Below are 22353 nucleotides of genomic sequence, written 5' to 3'. Positions count from 1 at the left end.
CACACTCCTCGAGAACCTTGCCATCCTAGGACTGAAACAACCAGTTAGTACTCCCACCCACAGAGCAGGCCACACCCTCGACCCTATCTTCGTGGAAGGATCAAACATCCGTTTCAGCCACACAACCCTGCCCCTCTGGACTGACCACCACTGTGTCCATTTCACTTTGCCCCACACCCGCCGCGACGGAACTGGAGTAAGGTCACCGAGGAGCACCTGAACTCTGCCCTCCTCCAAGATCCCCCCCCCCGCCCAAAGGACACAACCAACACTAACTTCGCAGCCAGGGAATTCCACTGCTAGGTCTCCTGCTGCGCCGACAAGCTGGCACCTCTCTGCCGCACTGTTATACAATGCCCTCTGCGGGCCGCCTAGTTCACCACCGAACTGCAAGAAGGCAGACGTGCCTGCAGACGCCTGGAGAAAACCTGGAGGAGCCAGAAGACCACGGAAGCACAGTACAACCACAAGAGCGCCCTGAAGGACTACGGCCAGCGTATAAGGGACACCAAAAGGACCTTCATCGGAGACAAAGTCAAGACCAACGCATCCAATGTCAAAGAACTGTTCAACGTCATTCAGCAGTTCGCAAACCCACCTGCGAAGCCACTGAGATCACACCACCCTAGGAACTCTGCGACAAACTCAGCTCCTGCATCCACCGGAAGATCAAGACCCTTTACAACAACTTCAGCGAGAAAGCAGAAAAAAGCACCACATCACCCACCACCGCCGAGAAACTGATCCTCGCCTCCTGGACACCCGTGTCCATCGATCTCATCTCCTCCACCATGAAGACACACTTGGGAGCCTCAACAGACCCCTGCCCCCTCACATCTTCCACAGGGCCGCCGCAGTCATCACACCCAAACAAGAACAAACCATCAACTCCTCCCTCTTATCCGGCATCTGCCCAGATGACTGGAAGTGTGCAGAGGTAAAACCCATCCTCAAGAAACCAACGGCCGACCCAACTGACCTGAATAACTACTGGCCCATCGCTCTCCTCCCCTTCGCAGCCAAAGTAACCGAAAGACTCGTGAATGCCCAGCTGACTGCCTTCATCGAAGAAAACTATATTTGATAGAAAGGGCCCCCTGCCTTACGAGATAAGCCCTAGCAAGGAAACTATACTTTAGAAAAGGAGAACAAATAGCACTGGGTTTTGTGCTCATTTCACAAGAACAAATAAAGACGTACTAATAAATAGATTGACACTATATGTATTCCTGATATATTCTGTTTTATTATAATATAGTATTCAATTATTATTTCATCTTTTTTATCTGTTATTTTTGACACATATAGAAAGGGTGACTATTCATGCAATGTGGATTATGTGGACAGATAATACAAAAGTAATATACAAGAATTAAATCAAACAATTCATAGAATACAGAAACACATTCCCATTCAACGCGTTTCGGCGTGAGCCTTCTTCAGAAAGTCTGTATTTCTTTCACAATAACGGTTACTGTGATAGAATCCAATTCTGCTGGCTTTACTCTATGGGTATTTTAAAATTATATTTCACGCAGTATCTCATGTATGTTGCTTCCAGACAACGTATACGTGGAGAAAAAAAATTTGGGAAGCTCCTCATTATATCCTTGCAATTAACGATCAAATGGATTGGGTCAAGTGCTAAGGAAGATGTTCATCGCCTGCTCGTGCCAGACGACTGTGCTCGAAAAATGATCGCATCTTAATGTGTGATGAAATTTCTACTGGATCTCTATATGTTCACTCATCATCCGTGTGCTGGTAAATTTTTTTTAAATAAAGGTCTGGCACATGAACAGGACGTCTTCCAACTGGTCATCGAAGAAAACTCCATCCTAGACTCATCCCAGTCTGGCTTCCATAGCACCGAGACCGTCCTCCTCGCCGCTACCGACTACATCCACATGCTGCTAGACCAAGGACACACTGCAGCCCTCATCCTCCCAGACCTCTCCACAGCCTTCGACACAGTCTCACATCGCACGCTAGCCGCCAGACTCCACTACGCAGGAACACAGGGAATTGCCCTCCACTGGATCCAATCCTTCCTCTCTGGCAGAACCCAGAGGATCAGACTTACCCCAACCCCCCCTTCCTCTCCTACCCCACTGGCATCTGTGGAGTGAACAGAGCCGGAAATGTCTGGCACTTCTAAAGTTTTTCAATAAAACCCTCACACACCAACCTGGTAGGTGTCATGCTTCATCATAGGATCCCAGCTGAGTAGCTGAATGCTACTCAGCTGTGCTGCGACATCTGGATACAGTGGAGCAGGTTATTGGTGTGATGAGGTGTTAAAGTGAAAAGTTATAATTACCTCTGGATTCTACCTATTGGATTTGTTTGTGGTAATCCAGGGTAAGGTTAAAATGAGTGTGGATAGAACAGTACTATGTGTAACTGTATAAATATTATCCAGTGATGGTCAACATGTTTCAGCCCTCAAAAATAGATAGGCGGGGCTTTCTTCAGGACCTCTCAGTGAGTGAAGTGAATAGGGAGTGGCAAAAAAATCACCACATGTGTTGCATTTTCAAGTGTTCGATCTGAGGGACACTAAATGCAAAGAAAATCTTATAAAAAGGACTAACCGTATTATGGGTCCTCTCATACCGATAGTTCAAAAGGTATTTTGGCTTGTATATCTGCTCCTGGGTACTAGGGGTAGCGTTAAATCACCAACTTTTGCGTTGTGGACATCCCCCCGCTATTATCCTAAGTATCGTACTCCGGAGCAGGCTGCTCCGGAGTACGGCTGTCTTTATTGGTTTTGCATCATTGCTTGGGACATGCATTTGGTTTTACCAAAATTGAGCTCTAAGCCGCGAGTGGCACAGAAAGACTCAGAAAGAAGAAAAAAGAACTAACCGCAATTGCAACCCCTGGCGAGACTTTAAAATCAATATAGTGTTGTTGTCCAAGAGACGAGACGTTACCCACCTCCCCCCTCAATTTGAATTTATTGCACTCGTCTTTGCTAAGTTAGTCAATCACCCCATTGGTGTACAGGGAGAACAGAGTTGGGGCTAAAACACCTGCCTAATTCCCTGATCTACCTAGAAGGGTTTAGTCAGCTGCCGGTCTGCTCCCCATCTGACCTAATCCAAATTTCCCCACCCATTTCCATGTGATGTTCTTCATTATATCATTATTGGTTGAGGAAAGGGTCCAAGGGTCCTAGCTCTCTTGTGTTTCCTTATCATCTGTGGAGTACCTCAGGGATCTTCACTAAGCCCGACGCTCTTCAACATCTACATGGCCCCCATCGTCAGACAACACGGGCTCAGCATCGTATGCTACGCTGACGACACACAACACACCCCTTTCCCTCACCAAGAACCCAGATTTCACCAGGAATGAGAAACATATCCTCCTGGATGAAGGGCAGCTGCCTAAAGCTCCGCTTCGAGAAGGCAGAAGTCCTCATCCTCGGACCCTGCACCTCGCCTGGGACAACACATGGTTGCCAGCCGCCCTCGGGAGCCCACCCACCCCGACGGACCGCACCCGGAACCTCTGCATAATCCTAGACTCCTCCCTCTCCATGAACCGCCAGATCAACGCCGTCTCGTCCACCAGCTTCAACTGCCTCTGCATCCTCCGCTAGACCTTCAAATGGATCCCACCCGACCACAGAAAGACTGTCACCCACGCACTCATAATTAGCAGACTAGACTACGGCAACGCCCTTTATGCCGGAATCAACAAAACTCTTCTACACTAACTCCAAACCATCCAGAACGCCGCAGTCAGGCTCATCCTAGGGACACCACACCACGAAATTATGACTCAACCTCTTTGAAGCCTCCACTGGCTCCCCAGCGAGAAGAGTATCACCTTCAAACTTCTCACCCACACATACAAATCACTCAACATCGGACTCCAATACCTCAACGATCGAGTCGGTTTCCACGTACCCAAGAGGAATCTCCGCTCCGTTGACCTCGCCCTGGCAGAGGTCCCCGCAGAAGCATAACTGGAGGGAGAGCTTTCTCCTACACCTCAGCCAAATCCTGAACGAGCTCCAGGTCAACTTTAGATGCTCCCCAACCCTCCACACGTTCAGGAAGGACCTCAAGACTTGGCTCTTCGACGGACCCAGAGCTGCTAACTCCCCATCTCCTAGTGCCTTGAGACCCTCACGGGTGAGTAGCGTGCTGTATAAACCACTGATTGATTGATTGAATACCTAGGTAGTCAAAAACAGACACCTGGTCATTACATGTCTTACCCACCAGTATTTGCCTATGACAACGGATTGCCCTATTTTTAAGGGAAACATACATTTGGTTTTACCAAAATTGAGCTCAAAGCCGCGAGTGGCACAGAAAGCCTCAGAAAGAAGAAAAAAGAACTAACCGCAATTGCAACCCCTGGCGAGACTTTAAAATCAATATAGTGTTGTCGTCCAAGAGACGAGACGTAACCCACCTCCCCCCTCCATTTGAATGTGTTGCACTCGTCTTTGCTAAGTTAGTCAATCACCCCATTGGTATACAGGGAGAACTGAGTAGGGGCTAAAACACCTGCCTAACTCCCTGATCTACCTAGAAGGGGTTAGGCAGCCCCCGGTCTGCTCCCCATCTGACCTAATCCAAATTTCCCCACCCATTTCCATGTGATGTTCTTCATTATATCATTATTGGTTGAGGAAAGGCAACTCGGATCACGCTAAATGCACATGAGGTAGAATATAAAGAGAAACTCCTTGGGTATCCCCTGCATCAGTGCATGCACTCGCATAAGCCAATCCATTTCTCACTATTTGTTGGCTTCATTGTCTGTCTCAATCTGATAGACTTGTAGATGCAGATTCCTTACCTTAGAATATCCCCAGGTGTCAGACTGAATCTGGAAGATTTTCAAGCAGTAAGGCTGCACGCTAGTAGATTGCGTTGATCGGACCTGCGTCCCCGGCATCATCTGCGCCAGAAGTGCCGTGCATGGTATCTATATAGGCGCCACCTCAGGGCGCTGATGTCAGTTCTTTCCTTTCTGTGAGAAAGTGGCTCTAAATATACTGGACCAGAGTAAGGTACAGTGTGCACACGACTCCACATACCCCAGAGGTATAACCCAGGTTAAAGCCAGGTGTGACCTTGCTCTCTAAAGTGGTAGCTTGGTCGAGCAGTAAGGCAGTACCAGAGGACAGTGTAAAGCATTTGTTGTACACACTTAGTCAGCAAAAGGTTTCACACACTCAAAGACTGAACTCCAGGCCAATTGTTTTTATATCAAAGGATATAGTTTTTTTTTCTAGAACCAACAGGCATCAAAAATATACTGTTCTCAATATGAGAGGTCTTAGATGAGTACTTTGCAGAAAGGCAATAAACTTTGTAAAGACAATAGGTGCAGGGGTTGCAGTAGGCAACACAATTCTACACACAATTTAGCATTGAGTTCAATGGATTCCCTTATATAAACACAGGTGATTACTTTGTTGATTTACTTCGGTAATTCCAGGACTGGCTCCTAGGTTCAGTACTGGGGTCTAAGCAAAATGATGCAGCCAGGTTAATTTTTAGCCTCCCTAGGCGCACGCGAACCACCCCCCTGCTTTATAAACTGCACTGGCTGCCTATTAAACAGCGGGTGCACTTTAAGAGTCTGTGTATAGCCCATAAGGCCTTACATGGAGATGCGCCGAAATATATAAAAGACAGAGCACAAAAGTATGTGTCGGGACAGGCTCTGCGTTCTTCAGAGACCTGCAGATTAGCCTCCTCCAGATACAACCTTAAGACCAAAGGGGGCAGAGCGTTCTTGGTCCTCCTGCCACGGATCTGGAATGATCTACCAGAGTCCTTGCTCAAGGAATCAGCCCTGCTCCCCTTTAGAAACTTGCTAATAACCCACCTGTTTAGAGAAACACTGACATCTGTTTAATCCTCTGCCCTGCAGTTATGCAGTGCCCTGCTCCTTCTCTGAAGCGCTTAGAGACCAGTGGTAATTTGCGCTATATAAAAATAAATTAACGGAACGTGCCTGAAGCCATATCCCCCCCCCCCCCCCCCCCCCAGTAGTTGCACAGCAGGTCCTGAAAGGTCGAATAAAACACCTGCTGTTGCAGGAAGGGCGCTTATGTCTGACTTTCACAGTGATATTACAAGTCTCCCACTGTGCCCTATCATACGTGTTCAGTCCGCCTAACAACTACTCACCAGGATTGGTAAATTGGGGAGATTTGAAATGGGATGTGGTTGCACTTGTATATTACAAAGTGGTACTTTGGCAAAATTACCGATGTAGGCCTGTATCCGGCCTGGCTCTCAAAGTGTGCAGCAGTCCTTTTGGACCGCGGCAGGTACATGCACCACTGAGAAATGAGGCAGCAATCTCATACAGTACCACAATGTCATTGCAGTACCAAGAAAGAAGCAGTACACCAATCAATCTACAAAATGAAATGACGATTTCGCACAGCTGTGAACAAAAAAGACAGGTTAGACTACTTAACTGCAGTTTAGCATCAAATAAGGATGATTCAAGGACAGACTAGGTCTGACTGTTGGCACTTGATTTGCTGTTGGGCTCTCATGATTTTCCTTTGGCTTATTTCCTGGGTTAGTTGAGTATAGTTTGAAGTACAGTTTGATTTATGAAGTATTTAGTCTGGATGGTGTGTTTAAAGGTTAAAAAAAATAATAATGTTTAGTAATGTTTCCCCAGTATCGACATGCATTTTTAGCAAACACTTCGTGTTGAGGTTACTGAAATAAAATACGGTAGAAACTGAAAACTCTGTATAAAAGCTTGCCTGTAATGTTTTTATTGTCGTGATATCATTCATAAGAAAATGACTTAGCTGCTGAACTTTAAAGTTATTGCTGTTAAGGTGCAATGGCAAGCAGCCATGGCGAAAGAGGCAGGAACAGAGCATGATTACATCTGTAAACAACGAAACTGAAATCTGGCATTACTCGTTTAATGGATATCTGTGAAATGAATAAGGATCCGCAGAAAAGATATTAATAGCAATGTGTTGATTTTTCTTTTTTCTTGTCACAATGTGTCATTACAGAAAAGACCGAACCTGTGTTTTTGACATTAAGCTGCTGCCTTTTATAAACCTGATTTTACTTTAGACAGATTCTGAAATAGCATTGCAACACATTGCCAACTGTTTTATGGTATCCTTAACTTGGCACTACAGATTTGTCTTTTAGTCTTCAGGTTTGCAAACATACTATCCATTTCTTGTGAAAGAACGAGATACCTTGGATATGAGCAGTTGGTTGGAAGTATGATGGTGTAGCCGTATATTATACAATACTCCCTGTTGAAAGGATATTGAAGTCACCTTTGATTCTCTTCCAGGGGATCCTCATCAATAGTCATAAGCACATGAATATTCCCGGCCATGTGCGGGACCCCCGGAAAACATAGATTATATATATATATATATATATATATATATATATATATATATATATATATATATATATATATATATATATATATACACACACACACACAATGCTGCAAAAGACTTCTTTGCACATAAACATTCCAATAAAAGCAGGGAGAAAGAAAAACCTTTGAAAACTGCTTTATTACACAGTAGAAAAAGTAATCCTGCAAGGAAAATGAAAGCATTGTCAGCACATAGGCTGCATTGTAGGGGAAACCATAGAGTAGAAAGCTGAACAGCTAACTCATATAGAAGGTAACAGAAAACTGGCACTGCGCCTTTAAGGCAGCCATGACCCCTAGCTCTCATCATGCCTCAGGGGTGACAGGTCAGTTGCTCTATCCGGCTCCTTCTGACAGGACCCTGGTCTCTACAGCTCCTTTTTTTCTGATTTTTAGTCAGAAATTGCTTCACTTTTTGAGGTTAAATCTCTTTCCTTCGACATTTTTCCAGTGTTGAAGTGTTTTTCAACAGTTTTGGCATTATTTTCCAGTCAGAAATGCCTTCCCTTTTTGATGCTTGCCCCTCCTGTGGCAAAAAGAAGGCAAAAACAGACTCCCATTCAGTCTGTGTTTTATGTTTGCCTTCAGATCATGATCCTCGCACCTGCCAGCATTGTTGTCTTCTGTCCAAAAGAACTTTAAAAGACCGAGAGAGGATTCGACTCTATGGCCTTGCAGAGAGAAGATCATCCTCTAGAGGCAGGTCACCGCTGAGGAAGAAGCGTCTGGCTCGGCGCTTCAAGACCCTTCTTCAGCGACGAAAACTGCGACAAAAAGGACCGGTCGTCGAGATTCACAGGTACGTCAAGACCTCCATCGTCAACCAGGGGACGATCGGCATAGAGGGAGCCATCTCCGTTGGTGCGGGCTCGCACAACGTCGAGAGATAGGTCGCCGTCGAAGCCGCATTAGACGTCGAGACAGGCTCCGTCGCCGCCTAGTCACAGGCTTTCGACGTCGAAGCATGGGATTCAGTCGACGTTAACCAGGCGATTGTCGACGTGGAGTCTAGCTCCGCAGTCGCAGGATCATCAGCGACCGGCGTCGAGGCATACGTCCATGTCGACGTCGTCCAAAAGGCGTTCAACGTCGAGGCAAGTACCATCTCCGTCGGCGTCAAAACGACGTTCGACGTCTAGGTCCAGATCCCCGATGAGGCAGAAGTCGACGTCAAGGCCAAGGGTGTCGACGTCGAGGGATCGTTCGACGTCGAAGGTTTTCTCCGTCGGACAGAGCAGCAGGGATGCAGCAGGCACGCTCTTCTCATAGAGCAAGATCTGGAGACTAGCCATTCGGCGTCACGTCCTACGACGTCGAGACACTCAAGATAGACGTCGAGGAGACACTCGAGATCCAGAGTCACCCCCGTACTGGTGACGCTGAGCAGATCCACGTCAAAACAAACGTCTCATCCCTCTCCGACACGGCGGTCGCGATCAAGATCGCGTGCCTCTTCGGAAAGACTATCATCAATGAAGATCAAAGGACACATGATTCTTCAAACTCCGCGGCCGTCAGTGAGGCAGGTGGCTTCTCTGCTGGGTTCAATGGCCTCCTGCATTTTTCACATACCCAATGCCAGGTTGAGGACGAGACCACTTCAGCAAGACCTGGAAGACAAATGGAGTCAGGCCTCAGGTCAGTGGAACGACCGGATTCTTCTATCCCCCATTGCGAGGAAGTCCATCCTCTGGTGGATACGCCCTCAGAATCTCATGGTGGGAGTTCCATTTCATCAGCCTACGCCTGTACAATCCCTGATCATCTGGGACCTCTTCAAACTCAGGGGCGATGGACCACCCCACAAGCAGACTTACCATATCAACATGCTCAAGCTGCGGGCAGTCCACTTGGCCCTCAAGGCTTTTCAACCAGCCCCTCAGTCCGACTCAATTTTGGTTCAAACGGACAACACAACCACCATGTACTATTTAAACAAACAAGGTGGAACTCTATCTCGTCCTCTGTCTCTCAAAGCTCAAGCGATTTGGCACTGGCTGCTAGCTAGGAACCTATCGATCATGGCAGTCCATCTGCCGGGACAGCAGAATTTTCAGGTAGACTCCCTAAGTCGTCATTTCCAAGAGCAAGAGGACTGGGTGCTCAAGGACGACGTAGTAGACGACATTTTGCAGCAGTGGGGTCATCCCAGCATCGACCTTTTCGCAGACGAAGACAACAGAAAATGCCACGCCTTCACATCCAGGTTCTTCCGACCAGGAACGAGGGGGAATGTACTTTTGATCAGTTGGTCAGGGACGTTTGCATACGCCTTGCCAACCCTCCCTCTCATTCCGAAGGTGGTGGCGAAGCTTCTGAGATCCAGGAGGAAAATGATACTAATAGCACCGGATTGGCCTCGCCAGTGGTGGTACCCGGATCTCTTGCAATTGTCAATTCGTCCGCATCGGAAACTTCCATGCATTCCGGACCTTCTTTCCAAGATGGGGGGGGGGGGGGAGATCTTCCATCCTCCCCTCCCTCAGCCTGACAGCATGGCTCCTGCGGTCCTGCAGTATGGACACCTAAATCTTCCTTCAGACTGCATGGACATTCTAAAGGATTAAGAGGCCTTCCACACAAGCATCATACTCTATGAAGTGGAAGAGGTTTTATCTGTGGTGCGTTCAAAAGAGTTGGAGCCCAACTACTGGTCAAGATGAGGTCATACTACTGTACTTACTCTATTTGGCCAAGTCTGGTTTAAGGTACTCTTCTATAATGGTACATTTGGCAGCCATTACAGCTTATCTCAAGTCTCCTAACCAACCTTCATTTTTTCAGCTTCAGTTGGTTAAGGATTTCCTACAGGGGCTAAAGAAGGTTTACCCTCCTGTGAGACCTCCCTCTCCACCTTGGGAGCTGAATTTGGTCTTATCCAAGCTCATGGGCCATCCGTTTGAGCCCATCCATAAAGCCGCTCTACAACACCTGTCTTGGAAAGTGGTGTTCCTGGTGGCTATCACCTCTGCACGCAGAGTTAGCGAAATTCAGGCTTTGTCATCTAGGGAGCCATATACAGTGTTCCACCATAATAGTGGTTATGGGAACCCACCCTTCAAGTGTCGGAGTTCCATGTAAATCAGTCCATCTCTTTGCCCTCTTTTTTTCCAAACCCTACGACTCCAGCGGAGAGTGCTCTGCATTCGCTGGATTTAAAGAGTTCTCAAATTTTACTTAGAAGCCACAAAATCTGTGAGAAAATCTGACAAATTATTTGTTAACTATGGTTCGGTCAGAACGGGTTTTGGTGCCTTCAAACGGACCATCGCTAGATGGATAGTCTCGTGTATAAACTTATCTTACCAATTGGCAAATAAACCTTTGTTCCCTACCCCTAAAGCTCACTCTACTAGGGGCAAAGCGGCAACAGTGGCTTTTTTGCATAATGTACCGATGGCCGAGATTTGCAAAGCGGCAACTTTAAAATCGGTTCACACATTTACCAGGCAATACTGTCTGGATTCAGACTCCAGAGCAGATACCCAAGTGGGCCAGGCCTCCTTGCGGAATCTGTTTAAGTGTTGAAGGCTCGGAGTCTGTGCTCGCCTAAAGGCGGGTTGTTATCTGATGTCTGCATAGTTTCCAGTCTACTTGCCCGCCGGATGAGGGGTTGGCTTGCTATTCTATTCATGTGCTTATGACTATTGATGAGGATCCCCTGGAAGAGAAGGATTAGTTACTTACCTGTAATCCTAGTTCTCTTCCAGGGGTATCCTCATCAAAGTCATAAGCAACCCACCCGCCTCCCCGGGCAAGTAGTTATGTGAAATATATGTATGATTTTTAAAGAAATGGTCTGCGGTTATCCAAAAGAACTGACCTGTCACCCCTGAGACATGATGGGAGCTAGGGGTCATGGCTGCCTTAAAGGCGCAGTGCCAGTTTTCTGTTACTTTCTATATTAGCTGTTCAGCTTTCTACTCTATGGTTTTCCCTACAATGCAGCCGATGTGCTGACAATGCTTTCATTTTCCTTGCAGGATTACCTTTTCTACTGTGTAATAAAGCAGTTTTCAAAGGTTTTTCTTTCTCCCTGCTTTTATTGTAATGTTTATGTGCAAAGAAGTCTTTTGCAGCATTGTTCAGCTCTTACAGAGAGGACTGCATTGTGAGTGTTTATATATGTATATATACATATATGTAGATGTTTTCCGGGGTCCCGCACATGGGCGGTAATATTAATGTGCTTATGACTTTGATGAGGATACCCCTGGAAGAGAACTAGGATCACAGGTAAGTAACTAATCCATGTTGCACCTTTATACAGGATTCTCCCCCCACCCCTCCCACCACCCCTCCCATCCTCGTTCCTCTGTAGCTTGGAATAACCTTACAATATAGGGCAGAGGATGCTTTACCCTATTTAAAATCTGTAATCTTTGGATCATTGGTTTTCTAAATTGCTGCTGTAGCTGAGTGCAGCTATGCCAATCAAGAGCACGTGACCAACAAATAAGTAGTTGAAACCATTAACCAAAAGTTGCTTTTTATCAAATTAAATATAGTACAAAAAAACCATTGGGTCTTACCCTTCTCATACATTTGTTCTTCCTCATAACGAATGGAAAATCAGTTGCAGTTTTACTGAAAAGGACACTACCTTTTAGATGACAATTTGTTAACCATGGTTGTAGCAATCTTGATCTGCTTCCCCCATCAAGAGTGCAGGCCACCTAAACCGATTTTGTACCTTGATGTATCTGTACCTTTTTTTGGCTTCAATTGGTAGCACATAATATTGTATGCAGACTTTGAAGTTTGGCTTCAGTTTGTTTTGACCCTAAAAGGCAACTGCTGTGAAAGTGTGTTTAGTGCTTGCCAATATTTTGTCAGAATAGTAAAGATCAGTCAAGGAAGAGCAGATTTTATTTTAACGTGGCATCAATAGTATAGTATAATATGATTGATTGAATGTTGTTGTATGTTCCTCCTTTTTTTCATTTGGGCTATTAAAATCTAAATTTTTTATTTTTTTTCTTAACTTTGACAGCAAGCACACTTTTTGCAAGAAAACTAAATGGAAAGTATAGATATGAAAATCTTGTTCCAACACCTGTGTATCAACATATGAAAATGCACAAACGGATTCTAGGGCACCTGTCTTCAGTGTACTGCGTGACGTTTGATCGAACTGGCAGGAGGATTTTTACAGTAAGTGTTACTTGTACATGAAACGAATAATTACCAGTTTTAACATTTTCTTAATCGTTTGATATCTGGTGAAAGATTGCCCCTCCCAAATGAGGAAGTGACTGAATTGTATTAAGAGATTATACATAACAAGCATTGGCATTGCCAAATAGTCTCTCCTTCGGAACCTTATAAATGTTTAGCCATTAAGCACATTATCCTGTTAATAATCCTGCCATACAATTTTACGCCCTATGATGTTTAAGGACGCAATCCCTGTGTGTCATGGACAGAAACATGCTTGGTAATGTACTGCTGGCTAGGTTTGACCTAAAAAAACAAACTAAGCCAGGAAACTCATAAACATGATTTTTACACCCACTGCCATGAAGCGGGTTCAAGTTAAATTGACAAGGCTGTGTCAAAGGAGTATAACAATATGGAAAACCTGTTTGAAAAGCTCGTCACCCAAAAAAGTATGTATATGCAGAATTGTAGAACACACACTTGAGATCGAAAAGGGGGTCTTCCATTAATTACTTTGTTGGTAAGCACTGACATACACTATCCAAGCGTCTTAGTAACATAGCTGCCGCCTTAACATGATTTTTATGGAGAAAAGTACTTGTTGAGCTGTAAACAGTGAACAACCCAGTAAGTGTCCAGATGCTGGCCGGCGCAAATAATTTCCATCTCTCCACTCCTCTTCAAATGCCAGCTCTATAGAATTCCACATGTAGAAAGGTCCAATAACCTATTTCATAAAAAAAATCAAAATAATGCAATTCCAGAGACATCACGTGTGGAAAGCCCTGTAGTTTGATTATGAAATCAAAATAGTTACATGATCTACTTTCTTCCACCGTACGTCAAGCACATGCATTCGATGTAACTCATTCCTTTGTGTTGTTCAGATACCACTGTCCTCTAAAACTAAGTGAGACAAAGCACTCCTCTCGGCCTCCCAAACTCAAAGCCATCTTTGGTCACACAACAGTAGCGTGGAGGGAAATAAAGTAAAGATAAACAACATCCTTCAAACAGTAACTAAGTAACAAAATTGCTCCTTGCTGAACGATAGTTCAGTAGAAAGAATAGAGGATGTGTAGATAAGCCTATTTTAAAAGGATGAAAAGCCATCACTTACCCTTGGGTGACCCCGTCCTCGCACAAGCACGGCTAGTGCGAGCCACTACTCTTACTGGGTTTTCCCAAGACAGACCAGGCCAGGTTCTCGGCTGACAAACGAGTGTGGGAGCATATGTTGGTTTCTCCATACATCCTTTATTCTTTCAGTAAGGTACCCGCACTCACCCAACATTAAGCAAGAAGTCCTTTTGCGAATTAGTTCCACACCTAAAAAGGCACTTTCACTGGAGGTGCCAGGCTAAGGGCTAATGCAAGAAGACTGCACAGCGATATCCTTTCTGTAAACTGTTACCATATCACGCCCATAGCCTAGATATCCCCTTCTTCTGGGAAGCCGGAGATTGCTCAAGGGTGCTCAACTATTAAAACTCACTGTGCACAAATTAATCTAATGTGGACATCCTAAAAATATCGCACAAACCAACACGGGACAACCAAGCAGGAAGTCTAAAAGTGTACCTAGTTATAAACTTGCAAACTCCTCACGCCCATCAAGTACCTTACAAAGAGGAGCCAATTCTATACAGTTCGGAAAAAGACTCAAATAGTCTGTAAACACTGGCATCACAGAACACATTCAAACAACCTCAATCTTTGCTAAGGCAAACTCCCTTAATACACTTAGAGCTACTTCCACTAATTCTTGTTTTGGCTGCTAAGCTTTTTGAGATCTTTGGTGATCAGGCACTAAGGTCTGACATGCCCTATAGGAAGATTTTGAAAGAAATACAGAATAAAGTATGTTCTTACTATGTTTTGTACACCAATGCCGGTATATTTTCGAATTTAGTATATTTCCTATTTTAGCACACTGTATGTTTCTGGTACGGCCTCTTGATGCTGAGGTCCATCAGAGATTTAACCTGGGCCGGATACTCGCAGGAAGCGGCATGGTAAATGCACCCCTCCTTTCCAACTACAGCACCCTGGCTCACAGGCAGGCCTTTTATAAATCTTTCACACCACTTGGCAACATGTCAAACTGAAATGGAAATGTCTCAAAAATTATTTAAAGCTGCACGCTGGCCAGGTGCACCGGAAATGCAAGGCACCCGAAATAGCTTCAATCGCAGCCCCAGATTACAGCATCAGAAGTTAAAGTGTGTCCTGTCTTACACAATGTGTGCAACTCCACATCAAGGCATTGAGCATATAATCCACTGCCCTGCATGAACACCAGTGCTGGTTCTCTTGTCGCTGAGCTCCGCACGCAGCACAAGGGCGCCGGAGAAGACAAACATTTAAAGAACCAGCTCTAAGAAAATTGAAGCGATCCCGGTTCAATGGTAGGAGTCTAGAGCTGTCATCATGTGATCAAGCCCTAAGGGCATTGCAGCAATCCCAGTGGGAGAGGAGGAGTCGGGCCCCCGAGATGCGATCAAGCCCTCTGTGCCTTGCAGCGATCCCAGAGATAGGGGAGGAGTTGAGAGCCCTGGTCGCAAGATGTTAATAGCTCTTTTCAAGCACTTCTGCTTGTGCTGGCATTCACTTTGTGGGAGCGAGCAGCAGCGCGCGCGCGCGCGCCAATTGTTTTCAGTTAGCGCGCGCCCCGCTGCTCGCTTCCGCAATCTGGATGCCAGCACAAGCACGAGTGCTTGTAAAAGAGTTGACCAATTTCTAAAGGTCATCTACTAGAGCATCGCATGCGCGCTGCCTAGGCGAGAGCTAAAAACAAATGCAGTCTTTACCCACTAAATGCATGTTTTGGTTATTATTTTACATTTGTATCCGTTTTATTGTAGGTTGTATAATGAAGCTGCAACAAACCTTTTGTGAGGTGATTGTGCTACTTACATTTTTATTTCCAATGTTTCATATTTGTGCGCATATTAGAGTATTTTTCTGGCTACGTTTTAGGACCATGTATGAATCCGAATTGGCTGCCTAGTCATGTTTGATCTTCAATTTTATAATAGTCAATTGAAAGAGTGGAATCAATTGCAGAAGTGGAAAGTCTGTGTAGGTCTTCTTTTTTTTTTTATCATATAATGCGATCCTAGCCACTTCAGCACTTTACATAGAACACTAAAGATCAGTGCTTCCCAAACTTTTTAGAACCCCAGCCCAATTTTTAGAACTAACTTTTGTGATTCACTTAACTATATTAGATATGAGGCGGCATTTTTTTTTCATGCAACTAAAGCATAATGTTGTAGTCCACTGCCATTCAGACATCACATTTTCCATTGAAATGGGCACTAAATTTGCACAAACGTTTAGTGGTAAAACGATATTGCACACAAATGATTGTGTGTAAATCTGACATCAGTGAATATTTATTATTTGTGCATTATCAAGTAAAGTGGTTTGATTTGTTTTGCTCCTATTAAAATCGTTGTTTCGGTCACACTTCAGAACTACAAGAAAATGTACTTAATTTTTGCTTTCTAAATGCTTAATGTCTACAGTCAATTTACAGGCATATACCTTTTGTTTTGTTCCACAAACATTACATCCGACAGCCTTTCTGTTCACACGCCCTATATCCCAGCAATATTGTCACATAGTTCACTTTACTTTTCTTTCTTTGACTTGAAAGTAAGAGGAGTAAACACCAATCTCCATTTAAAAAATAAATAAATAAATAAATAAATAAGCTGAAAGTTTTCAGAAGGCATAGCCTGTCATTTGACATTTGTCTTTGAAGTGCAGCAAATGTAAGACAATAAATATTGAATCCAAAGGCCTCTTTATTTATTACTTGGACTTTAGCGTCCCATCAAAATCTGCTCTCAACCCACAGTTTGGGAAACATTCCTATAGATGCATACAATCAATGTCATAAGGTTTGGTAGCATAGGAGTAGCTGTACTTAAATAGCTAGTGTTCAGGGAAGCTATGGATGGTTGAGCTTGAAGATGTGTATTTTGATCTTTTTGCAGAGGCTAAGTAGGTTAGGGGTGCTTTTTGTCCTTTTGGTATTTGGTTCCAGGATTTGTTTCCTAAACTTGAGAAGGTATGTATGGCAATTTTATTCTTTAGCTGTAGGAATTCTAGGATTATAATTAGTCTTTATTTCTATCTTTTGTCTCAGGCCTCTATATTTTTTTTATTTATTTTGGGTATGAAAAAAGCCCTGTGTGAATGGGTTTATGCCTTATACAAGCTCTTTTTAAAGTGGAGTAATTTAAGAAATGTATTCCCCGTGGGAAAGCTCCGGGTCCAGACTGTGTCCCGGCTGATTTTTTTCTTATCGGATCCTGACACTTAGGCTTCTTATATACTCCTTTGGGCTAAAGCAGTGGCAAGTGGAGCACCCCCGCCAAAAACATGGGTGGGAGCGGAGATCATCCCAATATTTAAAAAAGGTGATTGCTCCCTCCCCAACAATTACAGGCCCATTAGCCTGATCGACAGTATCCAGAAAGTGGTGGCCAGACTGGTCCTGGGTAGACTTCAATCTTGGATTGAGGACAACACTATTTTGACACCTTTACATGCCGGCTTTCGCTCCCATACTGGCACAGTCGATCAGGCCTTTAGGTTTGCGGCTATTCATTGGAAGGTTGTAACTCGGGGAGGGGGGGTCGCTTTACGCTGCTTTTATCGATTTAAAAACAGCTTTCGACCTGGTCCCTCGGGCCAAATTATGGCAGGCCCTCCACTCAATGGGACTATCTTCAGCACTTTTGAATATTATTGTTAGCCTCCACCACGCAAATTATGCCCAGGTACGATGGGGGAAGCAAGGTAATGTGATGAGTAAGTTCAAGGTTGGAATGGGAGTCAGGCAGGGGTGTGTCCTGGCCCCCACACTTTTTTCCTTGTTTATCAACATAGTCACACAATACTTTGACAAACAACCAACAGACGCACCAAGAATTGCGGGTTTGCACATTCCCCTTTTGATGTTCGCAGACAACACCTTGTTGTTGTGGAGAACTCAAAGGGAATTGCAAGACGCCCTCAACTGTTTTGAGGCTTTCTGTTGTGACCAGGATTTAGTTATTAATGTGTCCAAAACAAAATTCCTGGTTTTTCACAAGAATAAAACTGTGAGGGGGATGGTTAGTTTGGAGCAAGCCCCCCCCCCCTGGAACAAATAGACACATTTACATACCTAGGATTAACAATAGGTAAAAACTTCGGGAAACCCCATATAGACCCAATGAACCTGAAGCACTCGCAGTTGGCGGGAGCCCTGCTTAGAGAGCATAAACAATCCAAATCTAAGCCTATTGCCCCCGCTTTACACATTTACAACAACAAGGTGAGGGCTTCGATTCTATATGGTGCGGAACTTTCGGGCTTCAGTGATTTATCACCCCTAGCCGTGGCACACAACAACTTCCTCCGAGTGCTCCTGTGGCTCCCCAATTCTACACCATTGCTCCCCCTGTATCTTGACACGGGTAGTAGGAATATTAGGGACCAGGCTCGATTTCACCCCATTGCCTACTGGTGCCGACTCTGGACGACTCCAGAGCTGGCACAGTATGCACAGGCTCTGAGCGAAGTCAAGTCTCTGAACACCTCTGATAAGATCCAGTGGTTCAGGGAGCTTAAGTCAACCTTAGTAGCCATGGGCAGGAGGAGCTTATGGGGATCTCCATCCTCAGTGGTCTTTCCTTCCAAGAAGATACTAAAAGAAGCTTATTGGAACCATATAGAGCAACGGCGACTATCCCAGAGTAATAATTCCCTAACTATTGGGTTCTTAGAGTTCAAGATGACTATGACTTTAGAGCCATATTGGGATACCATTACAAGCACTCTAGAAAGAGAACTGTACCATCAGTTTAGGGTGGGTTCCCTACCTTTGGGGTTCCATATGCTTAGTTGGAAACGGGGATGTGGAGGCCAGTGTCCATTTTGCCCAGAGGTGATGGAAACAACTGCACACTTCTTTTTTATATGCCCGTCCTATAGGATCCCCAGACTAAAATGGTTGAACCCTATTTGTAAAAATGTGGGCTTCAGGTTAGCCATGGCAGCTCTGAGGGTTCTTAGGACTGACACGTTATTGTGATAGCAGTGGCAAAGTTCTTGGGTTAGGCCTGGGTGATAAGAGCTAATAAGCTGAGACTTTCCCATTAGCTCTTTCTTCAAATGTCCCTCTTTTTCCCCTCCCTCTAGGAAACCTGCTGTCCTGTAAATATTTTAAGTTCTGTTCTCCTGTTTTAATGGTTTTTACTTTGTCTAAATATTGCTGGCTTATTCTGTTTTAAATGTTGTCATAAATTCTTTTTATGCTGATGTCTTTTATGATTTTTCTAAAAATCGAAATAAAAACTTTGAAATTTGCAGAATTAGTGTAACGTGTCCCAATTTCCCAGAGGTTGGTACCACCCACGTCACAACATGTAGGGTAGTATTATGAGGGCGATGAACGCTCTAGGATATCCGGCTAAGATGGTAGGCCTGCTGTCCATATGAAAGAGAGCTAATGCTTGTTCTGCTGATTGTCTCTCTTCTGGTAAAATGGAGTTGTTCATATCTTTATGAAGGTGCAAAGTTTGTTGCCACTTTTTTAGATTTTTTTTTATTCCTGAAGATCAGTTCACAACTGGGAATCCAAGAGGTTTGGCTGATGAGAAAAGTAGGCATTATGCACTGGGAAGTAATTCATTCATTCATTCATCTTTGTACTAATGGGATGAGGATTTTTGAATATAGAAGTATGAATTCAGTCCTCTCTGGGTTCAGTTTCATGTTGACCTGTTGAAGGCTGTTTAAGTGCTTAGATATACCTTAAGGTAGAATTGGGGATCGCCGGTGTACTGTTGTAGCATTTCTGACAAGGGTTCTATGTAAAGGTTTGAGTGGTGAGAGGAGAGGGACGATGGTAGTGGGACACATCGGATGATAATTTCAATGGATCAAGTTTAACCGCTTAACTTCTGAGACTTCCGAAGTATTTTTTTTTTCTAATTCTTTTTATTGAATCAAGGCAACAAGCAAAATTGACAAAATACAGAAGAATCGCTTTACCATTCTAAAATACATTTGAGAGGAGAGGGGGGAAGCAGAGCCAAAGCACATACATTTATCAAAAAAGAAAAACATTCAAGGGGATGGGGGGGGAACATCAAATACTGTATCTCTAGGTGGTGCACAAATCTCCCTCCTTTATTTATTCCACTGATCCCAAATCGATGCCCATTTTCGGGGACGGCCACTCGCCAAGTACAGTTTTTTCCCGAAACATACTCCAGTCCAAGTCATTCTTCCAATTGTCTAGGGTGGGAGGCAATTCAGCACCCCACTGAGCGATGTTTCTTTTCGCAATTATATAGCCCAGAGTGGCCCACTGCGTCTGTGCTGAGTTAAGATCAGTGGGTTCCCAGATATTGAGAAGGCATCTGGGTGCCTCCGGTAATAAGGAGACACCCGTAACCTCCCGGATACTGTCGTGAATCTTACTCCAATACTCGGCTGTGTGTCTGCACTCCCAGATGATGAGAAAACGTTTCTACCAGCCCACACTTACATCTACACAATCCAACTTCCAACACCCCCATCTGTACAAGGCGGGGGCCCAAGACATAGACCCAGTGCAGAATCTTTAACTGTACCAGTCGCAGCCTAGCAGGAATAGCGACCACTTTTGGGGAGGATAGCGCTGGTTACCAGTCTTCATCATCCAATTCTATCCCATCCCGTGTCCACTTGTCCCTCAGCTCCTTAAGTAGGTCAGCCCTATTATTGATTAATTTTTTATAGATCAGGGAGATCGTCTTTTTGGGGAGATGACCATCTAGGATTCTACCGCAAGGGGCGATGCTTCCAGTATATCCACCTCCGTACCCAGCGCTGCCATTAACGAATGTTGAACTTACATATATCGATAATATTCAGAACCTGAAAGCTCAAATTCTACCTGTATTTCTTCAAACAATTTAATCCGCCCCTTGCCCCATATATCCTTTATAGTTGAAATCCCTATCAGTTCCCATTTATCAAATCCCTTTGTGTTCCAAAACGTACCCAATTGTTCTGAATCAAAAAGTGGGGTTGCTAGTGTCAGCCTTTTTCTCCACCCCAAGGAGTTTGTGGCATCATGCCAGATCTTTACTGCATGTTTGGTGGGTCCTGTCAGAGCAAGCTTCATCGGTCTGGAATATAATGCCCTGTCATAACTATCCCTTGGGAGGAGCCATTTGTCCATAGCATAACTGGGATCCGACACGGCCCATAAGTTCCATGGTTTATTGCAGCCAGCAGGGAGGCCCAGTAATAGCGCTTGATATCTGGGAGGTCGATACCTCCGTCATACCATGAGAGCGTCTGTGTTGCCAGGGCGATACGGGACCTCCCCTCCCATAACAGACTACGTTGTAGCCCCTCAACCTCGCCGAAATAACTAGCGGGCACTACGTCTAAAGTGTTCTGAAGGGCATTTAAGAAAGCGGGACAAAGACATCTTGAATATGGCCGTGCGGCCCAACAATGAGATCAGGAGCCTTCGCCAGTGAGCGGAATCACTTCTAAGCCTCCGCAACGGAGGAAGAAGATTTTCAACATATCTAGTGTCGGATCCAGGGAGACATAGATACCCAAATATTTGAATCCATTCATGTTGATCTGTATGAGACAGTTTCTCGGAGGAACTGGAGCCTCACCTTTAAGAACATAAAAGGGATTTCCCCCAATTAATTGAGAGTCCGGAGTTTTTACAGAAAGATGACAGAACATCACGCACTACCTTTAGGGACTTACGCGGGCGGTCAGGTAAAGCAGAATACCATCCGCATATAAGGAGATTCGATCTACCCAGTCAGGGGTCCACCGCATTCCACGGATTGATGGTTCCCAGCTGATCACAGCCGCCAGAGGTTCAAGAGCCAATGAGAAAAGGAGAGGGGAGAGGGGGCAACCCTGTCGAGTGCCCCGGCCCACACCAAAGGACGCCGAGACCCGACCGTTGACCACTATCTGGGCGAGCGGCTCAGCATATAATAAACGCACCCAATCAATAGTCTGGTCCGAATCCAAATTTTGCAAGCAACGCCCATAAATAGCACCATTCTACGGTATTGAATGCCATAGTTGCATCCAGAGAAGCGATCACAGCTGGTTCTTGCAAAGTGTGTGCTCCAGCTATCACTCCATGTAACCTGCGTAGATTCAAAGCCGTGTTTCTATGGGGAATAAAGCCTGATTGATCCGGACCAATTCTCCAATCACTTTTATCAATCTAGTAGCTAAAACTTTGGCTAATATTTTAGGTTCTGCATTTAGTAAGGAGATGGGTCTACACGAAGCACATTTAGTCTTTTGTTTACCTCCTTATGAATTACACCGACGCCACTCTCTGCTCCCGAGGCAGGACTCCCTTCTCCCGGGCCTCGACAAACATACCTTTAAGGTAATGAGCTAGTTTGTCTGGTCTGAGTTTATACAGCTCAATTGGGAGCCTGCTAGGTCCGAGTGCCTTACCCGAACTCAACGAGCGAATGGCTTGCGTTATTTCCTCAACCGTCAGTGCACTATCCATAACATCACTATTCTCCTTAGATAAACGTGGGAGTTGTATATCTCGAAACAACAAATTGGAGTCTTCCTCCGGTCGATCCGCAACCGAAGCATAGACCGTTTGAAAGTATGTCGCAAAGCTGTTAACAATACTCTGGGGGTCTGTAATCGACTCGCCCTCATCTGTAACTAACTCTGGGACCACACGTCCGGCCCTATCTCTTTTCTAACCAAGTG

At 44.8% G+C, this 22353-nt stretch overlaps 1 protein-coding gene across 2 annotated transcripts in view; it reads left to right on the top strand.

The window, feature by feature from the left end:
- PHIP (PHIP subunit of CUL4-Ring ligase complex) overlaps nucleotides 1–22353 on the top strand; it is a 2330659-nt gene that overhangs the window by 136183 nt on the left and 2172123 nt on the right. For both annotated transcript variants that reach the window (XM_086926531.1, XM_086926532.1), the window contains exon 7: nucleotides 12413–12573. In XM_086926531.1, the coding sequence (XP_086782657.1) occupies nucleotides 12413–12573 (161 nt within the window). The remainder of the gene's footprint in view (nucleotides 1–12412; nucleotides 12574–22353) is intronic.

The sequence above is a fragment of the Lissotriton vulgaris genome, chromosome 6 (genome assembly GCF_964263255.1).
Source record: "Lissotriton vulgaris chromosome 6, aLisVul1.2, whole genome shotgun sequence".
In the NCBI taxonomy this organism is placed as follows: domain Eukaryota; kingdom Metazoa; phylum Chordata; class Amphibia; order Caudata; family Salamandridae; genus Lissotriton; species Lissotriton vulgaris.
Note: the sequence above shows the minus strand (reverse complement) of the source record. Positions and strands in the feature narration are given on the sequence as shown.